The sequence below is a fragment of the Malaya genurostris genome, chromosome 3, assembly GCF_030247185.1.
Source record: "Malaya genurostris strain Urasoe2022 chromosome 3, Malgen_1.1, whole genome shotgun sequence".
Taxonomy (NCBI): Eukaryota; Metazoa; Arthropoda; class Insecta; order Diptera; family Culicidae; genus Malaya; species Malaya genurostris.
The window spans coordinates 293,313,317-293,333,856 of NC_080572.1; the positions used below are offsets into that span (position 1 = coordinate 293,313,317).

The 20,540-nt window shown below is 40.0% G+C and overlaps 1 protein-coding gene across 6 annotated transcripts in view; it reads left to right on the top strand.

Moving 5' to 3' along the window:
• The window catches only part of LOC131439545 (ribosomal protein S6 kinase beta-2), a 109,790-nt gene that overhangs the window by 84,991 nt on the left and 4,259 nt on the right, over window positions 1-20,540 (top strand). For 5 of the 6 annotated variants that reach the window (XR_009231139.1, XM_058610689.1, XM_058610690.1 and 2 more), the window contains exons 3-10: window positions 7,120-7,287; window positions 14,027-14,158; window positions 14,248-14,381; window positions 14,468-14,659; window positions 14,730-14,820; window positions 14,885-15,133; window positions 15,202-15,309; window positions 15,375-15,865. Coding sequence is in view for 5 of the 6 variants with exons in the window: in XM_058610689.1 (XP_058466672.1) it covers window positions 7,120-7,287; window positions 14,027-14,158; window positions 14,248-14,381; window positions 14,468-14,659; window positions 14,730-14,820; window positions 14,885-15,133; window positions 15,202-15,309; window positions 15,375-15,865 (1,565 nt within the window). In the remaining variant the exon portion in view is untranslated. Of the gene's footprint in view, window positions 1-7,119; window positions 7,288-14,026; window positions 14,159-14,247; window positions 14,382-14,467; window positions 14,660-14,729; window positions 14,821-14,884; window positions 15,134-15,201; window positions 15,310-15,374; window positions 15,867-20,540 lie in introns of those variants that run through there. The other variant, XM_058610694.1, reaches the window with a different exon arrangement.

Sequence of the window (20,540 nt, forward strand, 5' to 3'; positions counted from 1 at the left end):
GTTATTGTTGGAATGATCGTGTTGTCGATTTTAGAATATTTTGATTCGAAGAAATCTCGTAATTAAGTATACAGTAGGAAAAGAAGCTGTAGCGCACTCTCAATGCCACTGGGGTATTCATGGTCAAAAGTAGTAAATAATTTCGTGTGCATAATTTTTAATGAGATATTTCAATGACGTGTTTCTATTTTCATTTCATGCATTTTTCATATTTGGCCAGAGTAGCTAGTAACGAACAATACAAAAATGTTTTCACAATGATTTTCGGCTGTTGCAGCTTGAATTTTGATTTGTCTGCCTTATTCGGATTCGGAGTCTTCTCAGTCGAATTATTGTGCAGAGTGTTAGGTTATGAGATAAATATCTTCAAAATAATGTGTGCGATATATCAGTCTGCACAGTTCTACTCGTTAGAAAAAATATATTTTTTTAAGTCACCTATATTTATATATTCAATAGAAACTCGATAGTTTAAGCATCAATACCTAATCAATCAATCAAACGAGATACTTCCTTGCTGGTAGTGAAAGCTCTTCACGATGTGCGACTCTGATGACGAGAAGTCAGAACAACGACTTGGTTTCGCAGAGCTTGCAAAGCAGTTGCAACGGATCAGAAGTTGGAGCGCAGTGCATGGAGACAACATGACGGTGGTTCTCAAAACATGACGTGGATAGATTATAGATTCGCACACCTAGCCAAATGTAATCAATCCAGTTTCATCGATCTATCACAATTTCATATTGACCAGTATCGCCGTAAGGAGTGTATCGAAAAGTAGTTAGCAACATTAATTATTGAATAAAAAAGCGAAAAAAAAACATATTTTTACATCAGTTTTCGATATATTGTAGAAAAATTACATTTTTATGCATTTCACTGATTATATTGAAGAAAATCCTAGTTTCTGTGAAACGCTCGCACTTTGGACTTTTGTGACACTCCTGGTGGCACCTGTTCAGTTTTTTTGAACTCCTGCATGTTTTGGGACACTGTACCTTCCTTCCGAAAGTGCCGCTTGACAATTGCCCAATACCTTTCAATTGGCCAAAGATCCGGGCAGTTCGGTTATTTTTTGACAACCACTGTAGAACGGAGTTGGCGTAGTGGGCTGAAGCCAAATCCACCCAGAAGAGAGGAGGAGCCTTAGGCTTTTTGTACAGTGGCAGCATTCTCTTCTTCAAACATTCTTCCTCGTACACCTTGGCGCAAACCACAGGTACAAATTGCACTTTCTGCCCAAACTTTTCCATCGCCACCGTGATGTCAGCGTCATCCAGGTCCTGGTACACCGATTTCGTATAATATTTCGGTCCAGGCAGCGCTCGAGAGTCTTCCTTGGCGTAGGTTTCGTCTTCGATCAGGACGCATCCGTCTTTATTCTGTAGAATCCGGTTATACAGTTTTCGCGCTCTTGTTTTGGCCTGAACTTGCTGTACCAGGGACTTTTTCGGCATCTTCTGTTTCTTGTACGTTTTCAGGGAGTTCCGAACTTTGATCCGTTGAATCATCCCGGTGCTGGTGCTGAACTGCTTGGCCAAATCCCGCGTCGACGCCGATGGGTTTTTCCTGATGTACTCAACCACTTTTAAGTCCCAGCCGGGCTGGCTGGGACCCGTTTTCCTACCGGATCCGGGCAAATCCTTCATGGAAAGGGTCTTACCGAACTTCTCGATAATATTTTTGACACAGGTGTGGTGCACTTTCACCCGTTTTGCAATTTCGTTGTACGTGACATCACTTTCTGAACACCAAGCGTACAGAATTTTCTTTCGCGTTTCCGGATCAATTCGACTCATCCTTGAAACGATAAACCGTACCGAAACAAATCGATTGCGCAGCTGTTATTGACATGTAAGCAAACATGTCACCGCAAAACACGCTGCAAACAATTAAGCCATTTCAGAGTAATAACTGTTTGAATGTTGCTAACTACTTATCGATACACTCCTTAATCTGCCGAATGACTCAATAGTATCTTATTTTCATGAATGAATTGTGAAATTCGCACGTAATTGTGTTCGGAGTTGGTAACAGCAGCCTCTCAGATTTCGATGAAACTTTTTTTTCGAAAAGGGTCAAACTTGAAAAATGACAAATTCTACCGAAACCTGATTTAATTCACCTAGTGGAGTAATGATTTTGAACCAAATTTAGAATTTTTTTCTTTTATTTTTTAGCATTATCAACCTACATTGCAATTTCATACTTATTCAACCCTATAATTCTAGAACCGGAAGTTGGATTTGGACAAAATTCTAATCTTACTTATGGGAACGTTTATGCGTTTGACTGTCAGCTTTCGTTTGTTTACTTGTTTGTGCGGTTGAAATTCTGCTTTTTCAAAATGTCGCGTAATGAAAAGGAAGTGAAAAATGCGAAAATTGGCGAAGCGGTTTGGAATTCATCATGCCAGTGGTAAAACCATCATTAATATATTCGGGGAACACTATTCTTTGGATGAGCTACCAGGAAGAGGCAGAAAACCCGGTTCTTCCAACCCGAAACTGAACCAGAAAGTGGTATCTCTAATCATGAAGAACAAATCAATGTCAATACGTAGGGGACGGGTATAGCGTGATGGGTAAGTCGATGCCTTTCACGCCGCCCGCCTGGGTTCGATTCCCAACCCCGCACATAGGGTCAGAAAGTTTTTCTGGCCCGAAGAGGCGAATGACATTAATGTTAAAGCCTCTATAATTGAAACAAAAAAAAAAAAAAAAATGTCAATACGTGATTTGGCCAAAAAAGGAGGAACGAGTGTCGAAATGATCCAGCGTATCAAGAGGCGAAATCACCTGAAGGCCTATAAGAAGCAGAAAATCTCGAAACAAAGTGTAGAACAGAAGAAGCGAGCAGCAACGAGTCCCGCGTCTTTTGCAGTGTCCGGATACATGCGTTTTGATGGACGATGAGACTTATGTAAAGGAGGACTCAAAAACCCTTCCAGGTCCACCATACTTTATTGTTGTCGTTGGTGAGGATGTGAGCGATGCGGACAGGTCGATTCAAGTGGAGAAGTTCGGTCGAAAGGTACTGGTATGGCAAGCAATATGTTCCTGTGGTTTGAAGTCAACAATTTTTTACCCTACCGGAACTATAAATGCAGAAATCTATCGATCTAGGTGTCTCCAAAAGAGAATGCTGCCTTCATATAAGAAGCATAGTACACCTCCACTGTTTTGGCCGGATTAAGCGTCAGCTCACTATGCCAAAACCAGTGGCGTCTCGTGGCAAAATTTACGGGTTGTGCACTGATTATATCAGATTTAATAAAGTAATTACAGTTCGTTGTAAGCGAAAACTGTTTTTCAATACAATGAAATATCGACATACTTTTAGATGGGTTATTTTTATTAAACTTTTTTCGTATCATTGATACAACAGAAGAAATCCGCGCGCTGCACTTCCAGCAAATCTGTCAATAATATCATCAACAAAACCACTACGACGTTGCAACTGAGACAGCCAAGGATGCCAGGTCATTTGGTAAAATCTGTGTGCGAACCAAAAATCAGTCTGAGCAAGAAAACGCTCTGTAGGATACTTTGTTTTGCCTAGCAATTTGAAGACTTTTTGGGGCTCATTGACTTCAGAAATCTGCGAAAATTTGTGCAGCATATTCTGAATATGTGAAGCTCAGATTAATCTGTGAACCTGACATCTCTGGAGACAGCAATTTGTTTTCAACTGCCATAAGCACAAACCACCGAAGCCTTTCTTGAAGGTGTGCATGTATACAAGTTCTCACAGAGCCAAACGTGACAGAGAGAACAACAAATCTCAGAGCTTAGCTGAGTAATTCCATCTCTATCTGAGTCAGTGCAGTAACTCAGTAACAGATTTCATCGAATAAATAAAGAATCTAAAAATGATGGAATGCGGATGGGGATGCAGTTAGTTCCTTCAATTTGACCGATTGTGCCTTGCACGAGATGCACATAAGGACGAGACGCCACTGGCCAAAACCACTGCGGAAAAGGGTATAAATTTCGTTGAGAAAAATATCAATCCACCAAATTACCCTCAGCTTCGACCCATCGAACTTCAAGAAGACTGGTAAGGCAGCATGGAACATGCAGGAGCTCAAAACAATTTGGGCTCAAGCGTCCAAAAAATGCGATGCAACACTTGTCCGGAACTTGATGAAGAGCGTTCGTTCAAAAGTTCGAAAATTCGTGAAGGAATAACTTAAATTTCATCCGGTTTTCATTATGCTCAAGTTTAACCTCGTACAATAAAGGATCAATTTTTAGTTTGAATGAAATATCGTTACATCCAGCTGTGTTTGTGAGCAACGAGTATCTTCTGGTTTTTCAATCAAATGATATAGTTTGAATATATAGTCAGAAACCTTCAAATCGTTGAGATAGAGTAAAATTATGAACGATTCTACACGGCTGCCTTGAGGAACTTGAGCCAGTAAATCCTAATCTATCGAGCCTAGCTATTGGTATTTGGAGGGTAATTTTATCCAAAGCTGCTGAGAAATCTGTTTAGATGCCATATTTTACTGCACTGTACATAAAGCAGCTATTCCTCGATATCTACGGACGTCGGATTTGCTCCTTTCTTGAATACTGGGAATATAAGGAGTGTATCGATAAGTAGTTAGCAACATTCAAACAGTTATTGCTCTGAAATGGCTTAATTTTTTGCAGCGTGTTTTGCGGTGACATGTTTGTTTACATGTTAATAACAGCTGCGCAATCGATTGGTTTCGGTACGGTTTATCGTTTCAATGATGAGTCGAATTGATCCGGAAACGCGAAAGAAAATTCTGCACACTTGGTGCTCAGAAAGTGGTGTCACGTACAACGAAATTGCAAAACGGGTGAAAGTGCACCACACCAGTGTCAAAAATATTATCGAGAAGTTCGGTAATACCCTTTCCATGAAGGATTTGCCCCGATCCGGTAGGAAAACGGGTCCCAGCCAGCCCGGCTGGGACTTAAAAGTGGTTGAGTACATCAGGAAAAACCCATCGGCGTAGACGTGGGATTTGGCCAAGCAGTTCAACACCAGCATCGGGATGATTCAACGGATCAAAGTTCGGAACTCCCTGAAAACGTACAAGAAACAGAAGGTGCCGAAAAAGTCCCTGGTACAGCAAGTTCAGGCCAAAACAAGAGTGTGAAAACTGTATAACCGGATTCTACAGAATAAAGACGGATGCATCCTGATCGACGACGAAACCTACTCCAAGGAAGACTCTCGAGCGCTGCCCGGACCGCAATATTATACGAAATCGGTTTACCAGGACCTGGCCGACGCTGACACCACGGTGGCGATGGAAAAGTTTGGGCAGAAGCTGTTGGTCTGGCAAGCAATGTGTTCCTGTCCTTTTTGCGGTCGTCGATTTCCTTCACGAAGGGCACAATTAACGCCAAGATGTACGAGGAAGAATGTTTGAAGAAGAGAATGCTGCCACTGAACAGAAAGCACAAGGCTCCTCCTCTCTTCTGGCCGGATTTGGCTTCAGCCCACTACGCCAACTCCGTTCTACAGTGGTTGTCAAAAAATAACCGAACTGCCCGGATCTTCGACCAATTGAAAGGTATTGGGCAATTGTCAAGCGGCACTTTCGGAAGGAAGGTACAGTGTCGCGATATAATAACATTATAAGTAGAGACATCTGGGAACATTGTTGATGTTTCGATCATAAACAAAAATCAACATTCTGATCGTTCTCGTCTAATAGTCATCTTGGGGTTTTAATTGACTGGTTTGTGATAAGTGTGTAAAATTTCTGGAATCTCGCAGGAAGATTCATCGTTTTTAACGACTGTTATTTCTTTTTTTTTTCACAAAAATGACGGAACTTCACCAACCTTCTACTAACCAGATCAGTACTACTTCGTGGCTTACAGTGTAGTAATTGCACTTAGTCGTGTAGTGGCAAAAACTTGTCATTCGCGTCGCAATGTCACGCGCAGGGATATCGTTACAATAATTGGATTTCATTTAGAAAATAATACCGCAGATTCAATAAAGGGACTAATTGGAAACTAGTTTTGAGATGGAGATTAGCATTAATGATTTGATCTGTTCTGAGATACGTCAATTAAATGCTTAAAAATGCAGTGACTTTCAAAGGTAAAGTACTTTAAAACATTGTATCACTAATACGATAAAATAAGTTCTGTGACAAATAGCAACAAAAGCCTCGTGGTACCCTTTTTTTGTTGAATACCTTTACACTCGTCTCAATATGAGTTTGCATCAGGTAAACCAACAGCACTGAAATCGTTTGCGGGAGCTATTTACTCACATGGAATAAGAATAACTTGTTTGTCAGGTACGCAATTACGTCATATTTAAACCTGCTGTCGCGAGATGTTCATGTAACATTGGAAAAACACCGTTTTAGCTGTATAGAAATAAGATCTCGACCTTCCATAGCATATGGAACGGTTCCGGAGAAAACCGATCTAGTTCATTCTAGTCAAAACAACAAAAAATGCTGCATCCGAATTTTCGGTCATAAAAAATCCTAAAATATCACAACGGTTAGAAAACGTCATCGACTGAAACGACGTCGGTGGGCGTACAAAATCGTAAACACACGAATTACTGTGGCCGTCTTGGTTCGGCATGTGCAGCAGAAGCCGGTTTGGTTATCCCAGAATGAGTGATTCATCAGTTGGTGCCGAATCTATGCGGGTTTCACAATGGCGCCAATTCTATGAGTAGCATAGCATGTCACACGACCGAAATTTCGTAATGAAACGAAACGAAACACCCACATTGATAGAGAGCTAGGATTGCTTCTTCTGAATATTTTATTGTTTCTCTTCGTTTAAAATACTGAATTAAAAAATCGTTCTGATCTTATCCATAACCATTATAATAATTACGTAATTCACTAACATTTGAATTTCTAATGACTGGACACTTTTGTGATCAATTGATACTCATCAGTCTGTAACACATGTATCTACGCCGATAAAACATAACATTCCGGTGCGTTTAATCGTTTCTTTTCACTCCCAATCCAAAGAATCACCCTTCGAAACGAAACACTAAGCATGACACTGTGAATTTTGCTTCCTTAATTGCTCGATTTGATAGCTTTACCAGATAACTAATTTCCTATGTTTCTCTTCTCTCCACCCGCAGGTCGATCTGGAGCCAGAGCTACACATTCACAGTGACCTAGATGCGGAAGGTTCGGAAACCATCCCACTCTCGGAGGACATTGTCAACCCGGGCCGGATAAAGCTCGGTCCGCAGGACTTCGAGCTAAAGAAAGTGCTTGGAAAGGGTGGTTACGGAAAAGTCTTCCAAGTAAGTTTTCTACCGATACCGACTCTTCCGATTCCGGTTTAGCATGATAACACTGTTGGGGACCACTGTTCGAGATTTGCGTTCCCCAGTTAACCAATAAGCATTCATTTTTGCTATAATACGTCATACTTTACTATGGGGCGCCTTTTCAAAATTCGCCCTGTGAAAGAATGGATAGAACTTAATCCTCAAATTTTTGGAAACAATGACGAATACTCATCACGCTTGCTGCTTTCTTTCTCGTACCCTCCCCGATCAGATGGTAATAACAGAATTATAACAACTGGACTATTTTATTTCAGAAATGTTTTGTAACAAATTTTGAAATAATTTTGGCTGGTAAGTTGTTAAAATAACAAAAATCATAACAAAAAAGACTCTAGTGGGAACAAAATCGTAACAGATTTTGGATCGTTTGTATCACAATTATTATTGAATTTGATATAACAACAGAAGTCCGGAAACAGAAATTTATAATAATAGTTGTAAAAAGTTAGATAGCAAATTCAACACAGAAAAACTATATCCCAGCATGCTTTTAGCATCGTTTCAATCCAAAATTGTTGAATGATTTTTTTATTAAAAAATAACTTTTTTAGTGATCTGATTTCTTCTTTTAGTTTTTTGAAATTCTGATCATTATATTTCGATATAAAGCTACGGAAGAACTCAGTTTTTCAATTGATCAACTTCATCATGAGTCTTGCAAATGAAAATAAAACATCATAACTGATTTTGTTTTTATATTGTTATCATAAGTTTTAACTTTCAACCGTTTTCATTCGTTAAATATCTCAAAATAACACACATTGTTATACATATCAACTGTTGATATACTTGTGTTATTATCTTGTTATCTGCATCTGATCGGGTCGACAACGGTTTTGAGGTAGTTAAGTCAAGATGTTCAACTGAACGAGTAAAAAAAGTAAACCATTGTCGAAAATATTCTTTGAAATGAACTGTTTTGCCCATCTCTAGTCGAAAACCATCGGACGTCGTGGAGAACAGTCGCCTTCTCAAATAGCAGCAGCAAGAACAGATTATCAGTCATCGCATTCAATTTCTGAATACTGGATCTGGATTCGAGAACTGAATTTTTGATTGGATTCTGGAATTGAATTCGGAACCTAATTTTAGGCTCACAATTTAGATTAAAAATTTCAATTTCAGAACTAAGCTCCAGAATATAGGTTGAGAATTTAAAACTGAGACTCTGGAACTGATTCACTAGTACCTAATACCTCGATTAGATTTTCGAACTGTTCCTTAATTTAAGTTCGGAATTCGAATCCAGAATTTCGATTAAAAATTTCAGATTTCTGGAACCAAATTCAGTTTCTGGAAACAAACTCAATCCAGTTTTTGCAATGACTGAGTGGAAACATATATTGGAGAAGCCAATTGAATGAAAAATTTAACAGAAAAGATGATTTTTTGCAAAAAGATACGCTCAGAGACAGGATTCGAACCTGCGTTTTTATGCATTCCGTGCATATACGCGCTACCATTTCGCCAAACCTGAACCTTGTGATAGACACAGCTCTAAAACACGGCATGATAGAACGTACGTCGCACATGGTCTACATACTGGCCGTCTCCCGACCGGTACCATACATCCAAACATCTTCTCTGTTCATCAAACACTAGTCTTCTCGCTCTATACCTATTTTCCGCTCAAGCACTGAGTAGAAGAGTGTATTTATAATCGCTTGTCACCCACTCTACTGGTGCCTGTAGATATCGTCAGCGACAGACCCTATGAAGGTTGTATTGATAGTCTGCCCTTTCCTACCAGAAGCAGATTGTTATGGAAAATCAAACCGCAATTGTGTTTAACGAATGATTAATTTTAGTTAGTTTGACGTAAATTCGCCGTAACTAAGTTCAGTTTTGCAATGACTGAGTAGAAACATATATTAGAGAAGCCAAATGAATAGGTTCTATCATGCCTAACCGTGTTTTTTGGAGCTGTGTCTATCACAAGGTTCAGGTTTGGCGAAATGGTAGCACATATGCATAAAAACGCAGGTTCGAGTCTTGTCTCTGAACGTATCTTTTTACAAAAAATCATCTTTTCTGTTAAGTTTTCCATTCATTTGGCTTCTCCAATATACGTTTTCACTCAGTCATTGTTAAAACTGAATAAAGTTTGTTTCCAGAAACTGAATTTGATTCCAGTAATCTGAAATTTCGAATCGAAATTCAGGATTCGAATTCCGAACATAAATTAAGGAATAGTTCCAAAATCTAATCGAGGTATTAGGATTAGAAATCAGTTCCAGAGTTTCAGTTTTAAATTTTCAACCTATATTCTGGAACTGGAAGTATTGAAATTGCTTTTCGAACTATATTTTGAGTCTAAAACTAGGATCCGAATTCAATTCCAGAATCCAATCAAAAATTCAGTTCCCGAATCCAGATACAGTATTCAGAAACTGAATGCGATTACTAACAATCCGTTCTTGCTGCTGCTATTTGAGAAGGCGACTGTTCTCCACGACCTCCGATGGTTTTCGATCATAGTTTACTTTTTATATTTTTATTGATTGGTTTCTCCAATGTATGTTTCCACTCAGTCATTGCAAAAACTGAACTTAGTTATGGTGACTTTACGTCAAACCAACTAAAATAAATAAATCGTTAAACTTAATCCAATTTTTTAATTCATGTTAGGAATTCATGTTCTGGAATTAAATTTGGAAAATTCAGTTCAGCTACAGAATTTTAGAACTAAATTCATACAATGAATTCTTGATCTGGATTCCTTACCTGAATTTTGCTACAAAATACTGTGCATGTCCCAAGTTCCGAATGTGGCTCTTGAATTTAGTTCCAGTTCCTAAATCCTGGTCCTGAATTTAGGTTCTGGGGTTGATAAATAAATGATGACTAAGAGTACTCAATAGTTGTAAGCAAAGGATATACTGCACATATCAGTTATTTTTAGAATGATTCAACTATTCCGAAAGAACTGTGCGAAGTTTTCCTGTAAAATTACAAAAAACTGTTGTATTTGTTTACACTAAGGTCTTTTTTTACGGTGGGGATACGTAACTAAACGAAAAAACTGCAAAATAAAAATAAAATTTGTTTTAAGTCAAATGTCGTAGAAATGCATGAAACGTCCAGAAATTATTTTCAAAAAATCGGCTAGGAGCCTTTTGATGCCAAATTTCTTAGAAATTCATAAAACGTCGAGATCTGGTGAAATCAAAAAAAAATCTTTTTTGAAAGCAAAAATCATGTCAGAAAGTTGACTTGTAAAAAATTTTTGTGATAACACCGGATTTCGACGTTTCATGCATTTCGAAGACAAAACAACAAATCCGCGTAAAAGTGCCGTGTAACTTCGGAAACTCGGCATTCCAGGATACGAGCAAATGCTGCATGATGAGCTTCAAATCCGCGGCTTCGATGTCGTAGCACTGCAGGAACTTTGTTGGACGGGACAGAAGGTGTGGAAAAGTGGGCATCGAGCAGCTACCTTCTACCAGAGCTGTGGCACAACCAGCGTTTTAAGAACGGGATTTGTAGTGTTGGGCAAGATGCGCCAGTGCGTGATTGGGTGGCAGCCAATCAGCGATAGAATGTGCGTATTGAAGATCAAGGGCCGTTTCTTCAATTACAGCATAATCAACGTGCACTGCCCACATGAGACGAGACCCGATGACGAGAAGGAAGCATTTTACGCGCAGCTGGAACGAACCTACGACAGCTGTCTACGGCGGGATGTAAAACTCGTCATCGGCGACATTAAAGCTAATTTAGGCCGGGAGGCAATGTACATGCCCATAATCGGGTTGGAGAGTCTGTACGCGACGGCGACAAACGACAGCGGTCAACGATACGTAATATTTGCAGCCTCCCGAGGAATGGTAGTTCGAAGCACCTTGTTCCCCCGCAAAGATATCCACAAAGCCATCTGGAGATCACCTGATTACCATCAACATATCAATGTCCGCACCTACCGCAGTGCCAACATTGATTCTGACCTCTACCTTGTCGCGGCTTGTATGCGCTCAAAACTATCGACGGTCGCACAACACTCGTCGCACAGGAACGCCGGGACTCAATGTCGAGCAGCTACGTAGCATTCGTACTGCAGAGGAATACGCAGAACAACTGGAGCAAGTGCTACCAACGGAAGAGTGAAGACGGCTGGAGGAATATAAGATCCGCCGTGAGTAGCACTGCTGCAACCGTTCTAGGTACGAGGTTATCGAATCGAGGAAATGACTGGTTCGACGGCGAATGTCAGCAGTTGGTCGAAGAGATGAATACAGCAAGGGCGAGGATGCTGCAACACCGCACTAGAGCGAACGAGGAACGATATAGACATGCACGGAACAGACAGAACACGGTTTTCCGGAGGAAAAAACGCCACCAGGAAGACCAAGATCGTGAAGCGATGGAACAGCTGTACCGCGCAAATAATACACGGAAATTCTATGAGAAAGTGAACCGCTCACGTAGAGGCTACACGCCACAGGCCGAAATGTGCAGAGATACCAGTGGTAACCATCTCACGAACGAACGTGAGGTGGCGAAGCACAAGATACAGAGAACGACACAGGAATCAATCTGGGTGCACGATCAGCCGACGACAGATTCCCAGCCCCTGATCGATCGGAGATAAGTGAGGAGATCGGCAATCTGAGGAACAACAAAGCCGTGGGCAATGACCAGTTAACAGGCGAGCTGCTCAAACATGGAGGAGAGGCACTGGCTAGGGCGCTGCACTGGATGATTTCTACGATTTGGGAGGAGGAAATTCTACCGCAGGAATGGATGGATGGAGTGGTATGTCCCGTCTACAAAAAGGGCTGTTGCAATTACCGCTCAATAACATTTCTGAACGCCGCCGACAAGGAACTCTCCCAAATCCTTTGCCGTCGTCTATCAACAATAGCTAAGGAATTCGTAGGGCCATACCAAGCGGGATTTACTGGAGCCCGCGCCACTACAGATCACATATTCGCGATAAGACAAGTACTCCAGAAGTGTCGTGTATACAACGTACCCACGCATCACCTACTCATTGACTTCAAAGCGGCATACGACACTATCGATCGAGAACAGCTATGTTTCCCGGATAAACTGACGCGATTGGTCAAAGCAATGGATGGATAGAATGATGTGCTACGTCCGAGTATCTGGGACGTTCTCGAGTCCCTTCGAATGTCGTAGAGAGCTACGGTAAGGTGATGGACTCTCTTGTATCTTGTCCAATATTGCTTTGGAAGGTGTGATTCGAAGACCGATGATCGACACGAGCGGCAAGATCTTCCGAAATTCCGTACAACTCCGCTGACGACATTGATATTTAAACACGTAACCTTGAGAAGATGACAGAAACATACATCGGACTGAAAGCTGAAATTAGGCGTATTGGACTGGCCATAAATGCGTCAAAAACAAAATACATGAGAGGAAGAGGTTCTAGAGAAGAAACACTACGCCTCCCGTCACGAATATTGATAGACGTTGACGATATCGAGCTGGTTGACTACTTCGTGTATTTGGGCTCACTGATGACCGCCGATAATGACACTAGCAGAGAAATTCAGAGACGTATTTTGGCAGGAAATCGGGCGTACTTTGGGCTCAGAAAAACCCTTTGATCGCCATCGCACGAAATTGACCATCTACAAAACGCTCATTAGACCGGTTGTTCTCTATGGTCACGAGACCTGGACTATGTAGGCAGAGGACCAACGCGCCCTCAGTGTTTTTGAAAGAAAGGTACTGACCAGCTCAGTGAAAATGGTTCTTGAATCTAATCCGACTGGTACAAGAAGAAGAGGAACGCATCGATCAAGTGGAGGGTGATCTACGAAGCATCCGTGCCTTGAGTGGCTGGCGACGAGCAGCCATGGACCGAGTTATTTGGAAACGAATGCTCGATACAGCAAAGGACACTCCAGGACTATAGCTTTTAGGTAAGGTAAGTAACTTCGGAAGCTCGCGTAAAAAAACGCATTAAAAAATCGCGTAAAAAAGACCTCAGTGTAATCATAAATCGGAAGTCGCCATCATGAATTTTCCAACGACTTCAAACATTGTCTTTCGACATCTATTTATCAGTACCGTTCTAACATCGCTTATGACAATATCGTTGCTAGTCGACATCTGAACCTAAAGTAGATTTGAACCTATTTTTAAATATCCAAAAATTTTCACACGTGTTTTTAAATACCCGTATTGTAAGATATTTATTGAATATTCATTAATCGAAAGTTGCCATATTGGATTTCGAAATTATTAATTAGCATCTGCTGGACCTATTCAAATCAAAAACATATGTGTTTTATATGATAATATTTTCAATCATCATCGAAAAACCGAAAGTCTTGTTGATGTTTAATTCGTTTGAACTTTCGTTATTAATATATTCATTCTTACCACAGGAATCGTTTTCGTTGGAATACATACTTGATTTTGCATTGCAGTTTCATTTGAATGAACAAAAATTCGAATAACGTGAATTTAATATACAAACAAAATGTGGCAGAATTCACGACAGCCAGCTGCCCAGAGTTTAGTTATCCGATTATTATTTGCTGATTGAATAGTTATTCTGAGATCAGATTGTTATGTCAGATGAAATCATTATACAATATAATTCTTTCTGAACGAATAATTACAAAAGAGAGTTGTCTTAAGAAGAACGTGCTTCTTGAGCCAATTCAATGAAGTCTTTTTTAATCAAGTCCTTTTCCCCTCTTTTCTATTGTAGGTTAGAAAAACTACCGGTGCCGATGCAAACTCCTACTTCGCCATGAAGGTGCTGAAAAAGGCTTCGATAGTTAGGAATCAAAAAGACACAGCTCATACACGTGCTGAGCGAAATATATTAGAAGCAGTGCGGGTAAGTTTCCAATCGAAATCTACCGATGGCATGCTTCTTCTTCTTTTCTTCATCCCAAACTTTGTTTGATTCTTTTCTTCGAACAATAGCATCCATTTATAGTTGAATTAGTGTACGCCTTTCAGACAGGTGGAAAATTGTATTTAATACTAGAATATCTTAGCGGCGGGGAACTGTTTATGCATTTAGAGCGTGAAGGAATCTTCCTGGAGGACACAACATGGTAGGTGGAGTAAGAAAATTACATCACGTTCACGAAATTTTGCTATTGTAATTTCTGTTTGCCTTCTACAATCTCCCCGCGGATAGTTTTTACCTGTGTGAAATCATCCTAGCGCTAGAGCATTTGCACAATCTCGGCATCATCTATCGGGATCTGAAACCGGAAAACGTACTGCTAGATGCCCAAGGTCATGTAAAACTGACTGATTTCGGCTTATGCAAGGAGCACATCCAGGAAGGAATCGTGACGCACACATTTTGTGGTACAATTGAATATATGTAAGTTTGCCAAAGACTTGTTTTCCTTCGAATACCAAATGCCAAAACGTATTTGTTTCGTCGACTTCAGGGCACCAGAAATTCTGACGAGAAGTGGTCACGGTAAAGCTGTTGACTGGTGGTCACTGGGTGCTTTAATGTTCGACATGTTAACGGGAATGGTTAGTATGATTTTTGGAGTACCCAATTCAAATAAAATTAATCTACTGTCATTTTTCTTTGTAGCCTCCTTTCACAGCCGACAACCGCAAAAACACAATCGATGCAATTCTGAAGGGTAAACTTAACATCCCCGCTTATCTTGCAACCGACTCGCGCGATCTCATTCGAAGGCTTATGAAGCGACAAGTGTCACAACGTCTCGGTAGCGGACCCACAGATGGACAAGCGGTGCGTGTGCATTCCTTCTTCAAGAACGTGAATTGGGATGACGTGCTGGCTAGGCGATTGGATCCCCCAATCAAGCCTGTTTTGGTAAGCCTGCTGAGTAAACATTAAATGATTGTATTGCTGTTTAAGCCAAAAATCTGCTAAACTTTCAGCGAAGTGAGGATGACGTTTCGCAGTTTGACACCAAATTCACCAAACAAATACCGGTCGACTCGCCAGACGATTCTACGTTAAGCGAAAGTGCCAATTTAATCTTTCAAGTGAGTGACAAATCTACCACAGCTTGAAAATGTGCCCTCGTCAACGAATACTCTCTCTTTTTCAGGGGTTCACCTACGTTGCACCATCGGTGCTGGAAGAAATGCAGCAGCCCCGCGTAGTGACGGCACGTTCGCCGCGCCGAACTCCGCGCCAACACCACACCCACTCTCATCACCATCTGAGCAGTCAAAGTAGTCATCATCATGCACACGCGGTCCACAATCGACTGATGGAGAATGGTGCAATTACCCTAGCAGATGAACAAATGCTCAGTATGCCACGGTCACAGTCCATCGCCGGACACAGCAGCAATCATCAATCGGTACCACATCATCTGGTGTTCCAGACGCAGCACCCCCAGCCGCCACAACCTCATCAGCTTCCACCTCAGCAGATACAACCGCAGCCGACGGCGAGGAGTACACAGTTCTTAACCGGTCCCATCAGCCACCCGGCTAATGCTCGACACACGCCGGCACATTTGCAGCCATTCGCTCCACGGCCTTCTCCCCAAGACGAAATGATGGAGGTGTATCCCGAGCTGCCGATTTCATAGTAAGTATCCACAGTCTCGTTTAACATACATGAAGTGTGAGATTGTCACAGAGAGTAGCACAAATCGTGTAGCTTTGGCATGCACAGAGTGCCGATTCTTTTTCCAGGAGTCGGCAGAAACTAATTTGCTTTGCTTCATGTGATGGCGCTTCGAGGTGATTTCGACCGTCAATCGCTCCAATAATACTTACACTCGATGTTGATGGTTTTTTTAACATTGTCATGTATAACCGCATCCAAGGGTTCGATACTGCGGAATTTTTGGAACAAGTGTCGACCATACGACAATCACAAGCTGGCATTATGAGTAATTCTATATTTTTGTTCTTGTTTGTGTCGATTCACGTTTGACTTGTTTTAATGGTGCAAACATCGAAAATTTCATGTCAAAATATCTGGAGACCGTCTACCTCTAGGATAAAGACCATCAAGAACTTGAAGGTTTGCTATTGTCTATTTATTGTTTCAGCTGCACCTTTTTAAGAACTCTTCGCATTAACATCAAGTGTTTGTTTCAATAACCAGTTTAAAGAAAATCATTGAAAAAAAAAGTGAAATGCGATTTATTCTAAATTAAATTTATTAAGTAATCAACTTTTTCCAGTGCACATATTTTCCGATTTTCTAAAACTTCTTGAGCACCATTTTCGTACAATTCAGGCACGTATCCAGATAGGGAACCTTCCCAAAATCAGAAACAGAAACAAAAAAAAAAGTTTGATAAATATTATGGGGTTGTTTATCGTCCAGATTACACTGTGAGGTTGAGGTTTTGAGAGTTTCGTGATGGTCGAAACTCCACCACTGATAAAGCACCCAGTGTCAAAACTACATGAAATAGAGGTTAAAACCGGGACAAAATAAACGACAGTAATAATAGTACATAAAATTTTACTGGATGACCGAAAAGAGAAGGTGCGCGACCATACCATAGTTAGGCAAGATTCTGCAAATGGGAAAGATATGCTACCGCTGGATCCCACACATACTTAAACGCGGCAAACGCAAGCACATCTCGACTCGACTACATGTTTGGCTGGATCCATCATTATACGTCAGAGAACAGAATGGCAATGAAATGAAGTCAGCACGAGTGCATCGAAGAGAGGCTCAATCTGGGATTGGCATAGCATTCTTTTGTAGGACTACCTCAAAGTTAGTTAGTTTTTTTAATTAATGAGACTTTCAGTCGCAGACTGGGTTGTCTCTGAAACCGCGGATTTCTTTCCGTGCTACTCGTGAAAGATCTACGCAATGCATTATCGTCATTTAAAGTAGAAATGTCGAAAATCTTAGAATCTATCGTATCATCATAAGTCTTGTGGATTGTTTTGCTCTAGGATAATACAGTTAGAAGGTCTTAAGTGTGACAGAAATGGCATGACAGTAAACGCAGAAGCAGCTTTCTTTTCTACCGCTAGATTATTATTGCGCATGATGCCGTTGTCAGTTCACCAGAGCTCTTATTGAAGATTTTAGGTTTTTCTAAATGTAGTTGAATGAACCTCACATATGCGAATTATGAAAGGATGATAAACACTAAGAAATTTATGATAGACACGGACTGAAATATAGATAAGAATGCTACATACAACTAGTATATTCAAGGTAATAAAGTAGAATGACAACAAAAGAGAACTACGCATTACTGTTGAGGAGAGTCACTAGAATTAAGGTAAAACAAGTAATCAAAAATATTTGATAATTTAATGTGTACAGTTAGTGGCCAAGAATAATGCAGCGATACAGACAGGCGCGGAATAGATTAAACTCGGTATCCCGTAGAAAAAAGCGTCAACGTTCCGTGCTAATTTCACAAGAAAGTTCCACGAGAAGGTGAACCGTGGCTATGTGCCACAGGTCGATATGTGCAAGGACACCAATGGAAATCCTCTCACAAACAACTGATCGAGAGGTGGCAGCAGTACTTCGACGAGCACCTCAACGGCGATGTGGCGGAAAACGAAAGTAACTGCCAGCCCCCGATCTCCAAGAAGTCCGGTATGCCGGTTGAAAAATAATAAGGCCGCTGACGTTGACCAACTACCAAGCGAGCTACTAAAACTCGGTGGTAATGTACTAGTAAAAGCACTGCACAGGGTGACAAGCTGAATTACTGCAATTACCGAGCGATCACTCTGCTGAACGCCACCAACAAGGTACCAAATGTTTTGTCGCAGACTTTTCACCTATTACGAGTTCTGATTGACGGTGATGAAATCGGAATGATCGACGAGTTCGTGTACTTGGGCCTACTGGTGACTGCCGATAATGACACCATGTTTAGGACGATCTATGGACCCTGGCGACGAACAGCCACACCCGAACAAAAAGTCGAATTACATGAAAAGTCACGTGAAATGTTTTCAAAAGACAAATTGAATATTTTACATGACGAAAATGAATGTTATACGAACGTCAAACCATCTACAAGAATTTCCGGTGTGAAACATTCAATTTTGAAAATGACAAACAGTGGTCCTTAAAGTGTAAGTAGTGTGAATATTTGCGAGAAATGTTATTTAATTACAATGTTTTACTACATCGACCGAATCATTTCAGTATGAATGTGTTCGACTAGAAGGAGTACCTGCGTGACTCCGGATATGTGCCCGCGCCTGCCGAATGCTACAAATAGGCCGTTGGTCCACCAAAAAACGGGTTGAAGACGGGTTGGACCCATGTAATGCGACCTCAACCTGCATCGGTAGTTTTGTGGGAGTTCTCCCTTCTCAACAACTGACAACAAAAATGATTTCTTTCGGGTTGTCGATTCAAATTCTCACGACGCTATCAGTAGCTGCTTTTTTCAGCCATTGAATGTGTATGCTAATTTTCAGAAATAAATTGTTTATTTTTCATGGTGTTTTTCGTTTCATAGATTTATACGAAAATCAGAACAATTTCTCTTTTGACTTCAACCAATATTTAAAATAGTAATTCTCTGGTATCTAAATTTGATATGAACTGATAGGTAAATGAGATATGAATAGTGCATTACATTTTATCTATGAAACACGTAACTCTTACTGGATTATGCATTAAACAGCTTCTAAAAGCCAGTCCATACGTGAAATGTAGGGTGGGAAATATTTACATAACTTTTCACGTAACTATAACATGATTATTATTTGGAGCGCATAAATCGAGTTAAATGGAGACGCCTCCTGTCTACTCGCATGGTCTACGACTAAAACAGTAGGAGTAAGTACAAAGCTGATCAGAACCCGTTTCATTACCTAAATCTATCTATCTATATATATACTAGTGGGGGTAAAAACTGATCAAACAAAAAAAAAAGCATCTCAATCCGTCCATCCGTTCTTATGTGATGCGAATACAAATAATGATCTCTACATAAATATATATATATATATATATATATATATATATATATATATATATATATATATATATATATATATATATATATATATATATATATATATATATATATATATATATATATATATATATATATATATATATATATATATATATATATATTTATGTAGAGATCATTCTTTGTATTCGCATCACATAAGAACGGATGGACGGATTGAGATGGTTTTTTTTTGTTTGATCAGTTTTTACCCCCACCGGGTTCGTGCATCAAAAAAATTAGGAAAACTTGCTGGAAAAGTGTGGCAAATCCATAAAGTTTTTTTGTATGGACAATGGAATTTTCCACTGAAAAAGTCACCAATGATTGCTAGATCTACGATTGATGTTTGGCGCGCAAGGAGATGCTCAGTATTTCGCCGTTGAAGAAAAGAATACTAGATCTTTGGAAAATTGTTTGGCGTGCAACGAGTAGTTTTGGGTGGAGATTTTACATGCACGTGACTCGTTATTTTGAAACACGTACTGAATAGGGCATCACAATCATTGCTTGCCAAATGACTGGTGGAACGCATTTGACTGTTCGTGCTATATCGTAAGCAGGATCAAAAGTTCTGACATCGTTTACCAGTGGATGCATTGTGTACAATGTGATCCTTTGGATAAATAATGATGACTATTGTGAGTTGAACATATCAAAATATAGAACGATTTTTTAACGAATTAATAACAGGATTCTGCTGCTGAAATAATGAAGTCAAATAAAGAAATTTTTCTAGCATTTAGCATGCTGAAGTTTCTTCAGCCGCTTTGAGTAAATTTTAAAGGGTAATCCATACAGGATGCTTAGGCTGATTATGACATCATGACATTTGTAAGCTGCTTAAGCCAAATCATTCAACTTTTCGAACTTTGTATTACTTGACCAATTACCAAATACAAATCGTGAATACCATATCTGGAGGAGAAATCGTGTTATTCAAAAACCATTACTACTACTGTTTTATGCATTGGCTTGAACGATAATAAGAATACTGGTATAATTACTCCTCATATTCACTCCGCTAGAACAGAAAAATTGCACATTTTTTCATATAATTCTTTCTGAAATTGACTCTCAAGACCGAACTCAACACCATTCGTTAATTGTAGATCGAGTTCTAAGTAAAATGATGAGGTGACTCAACTAACGAGACGACTATTGATATAATTATTTAAAGAATGCAGTGTTCATGTCGAAGTTAATGGGTGAAAAATTTTATAAAATGATAATTTGAGCTTTCGAATGTTCAATAATTTCTTATTTCATCGCTAAATTGTTAATCGGAAATTG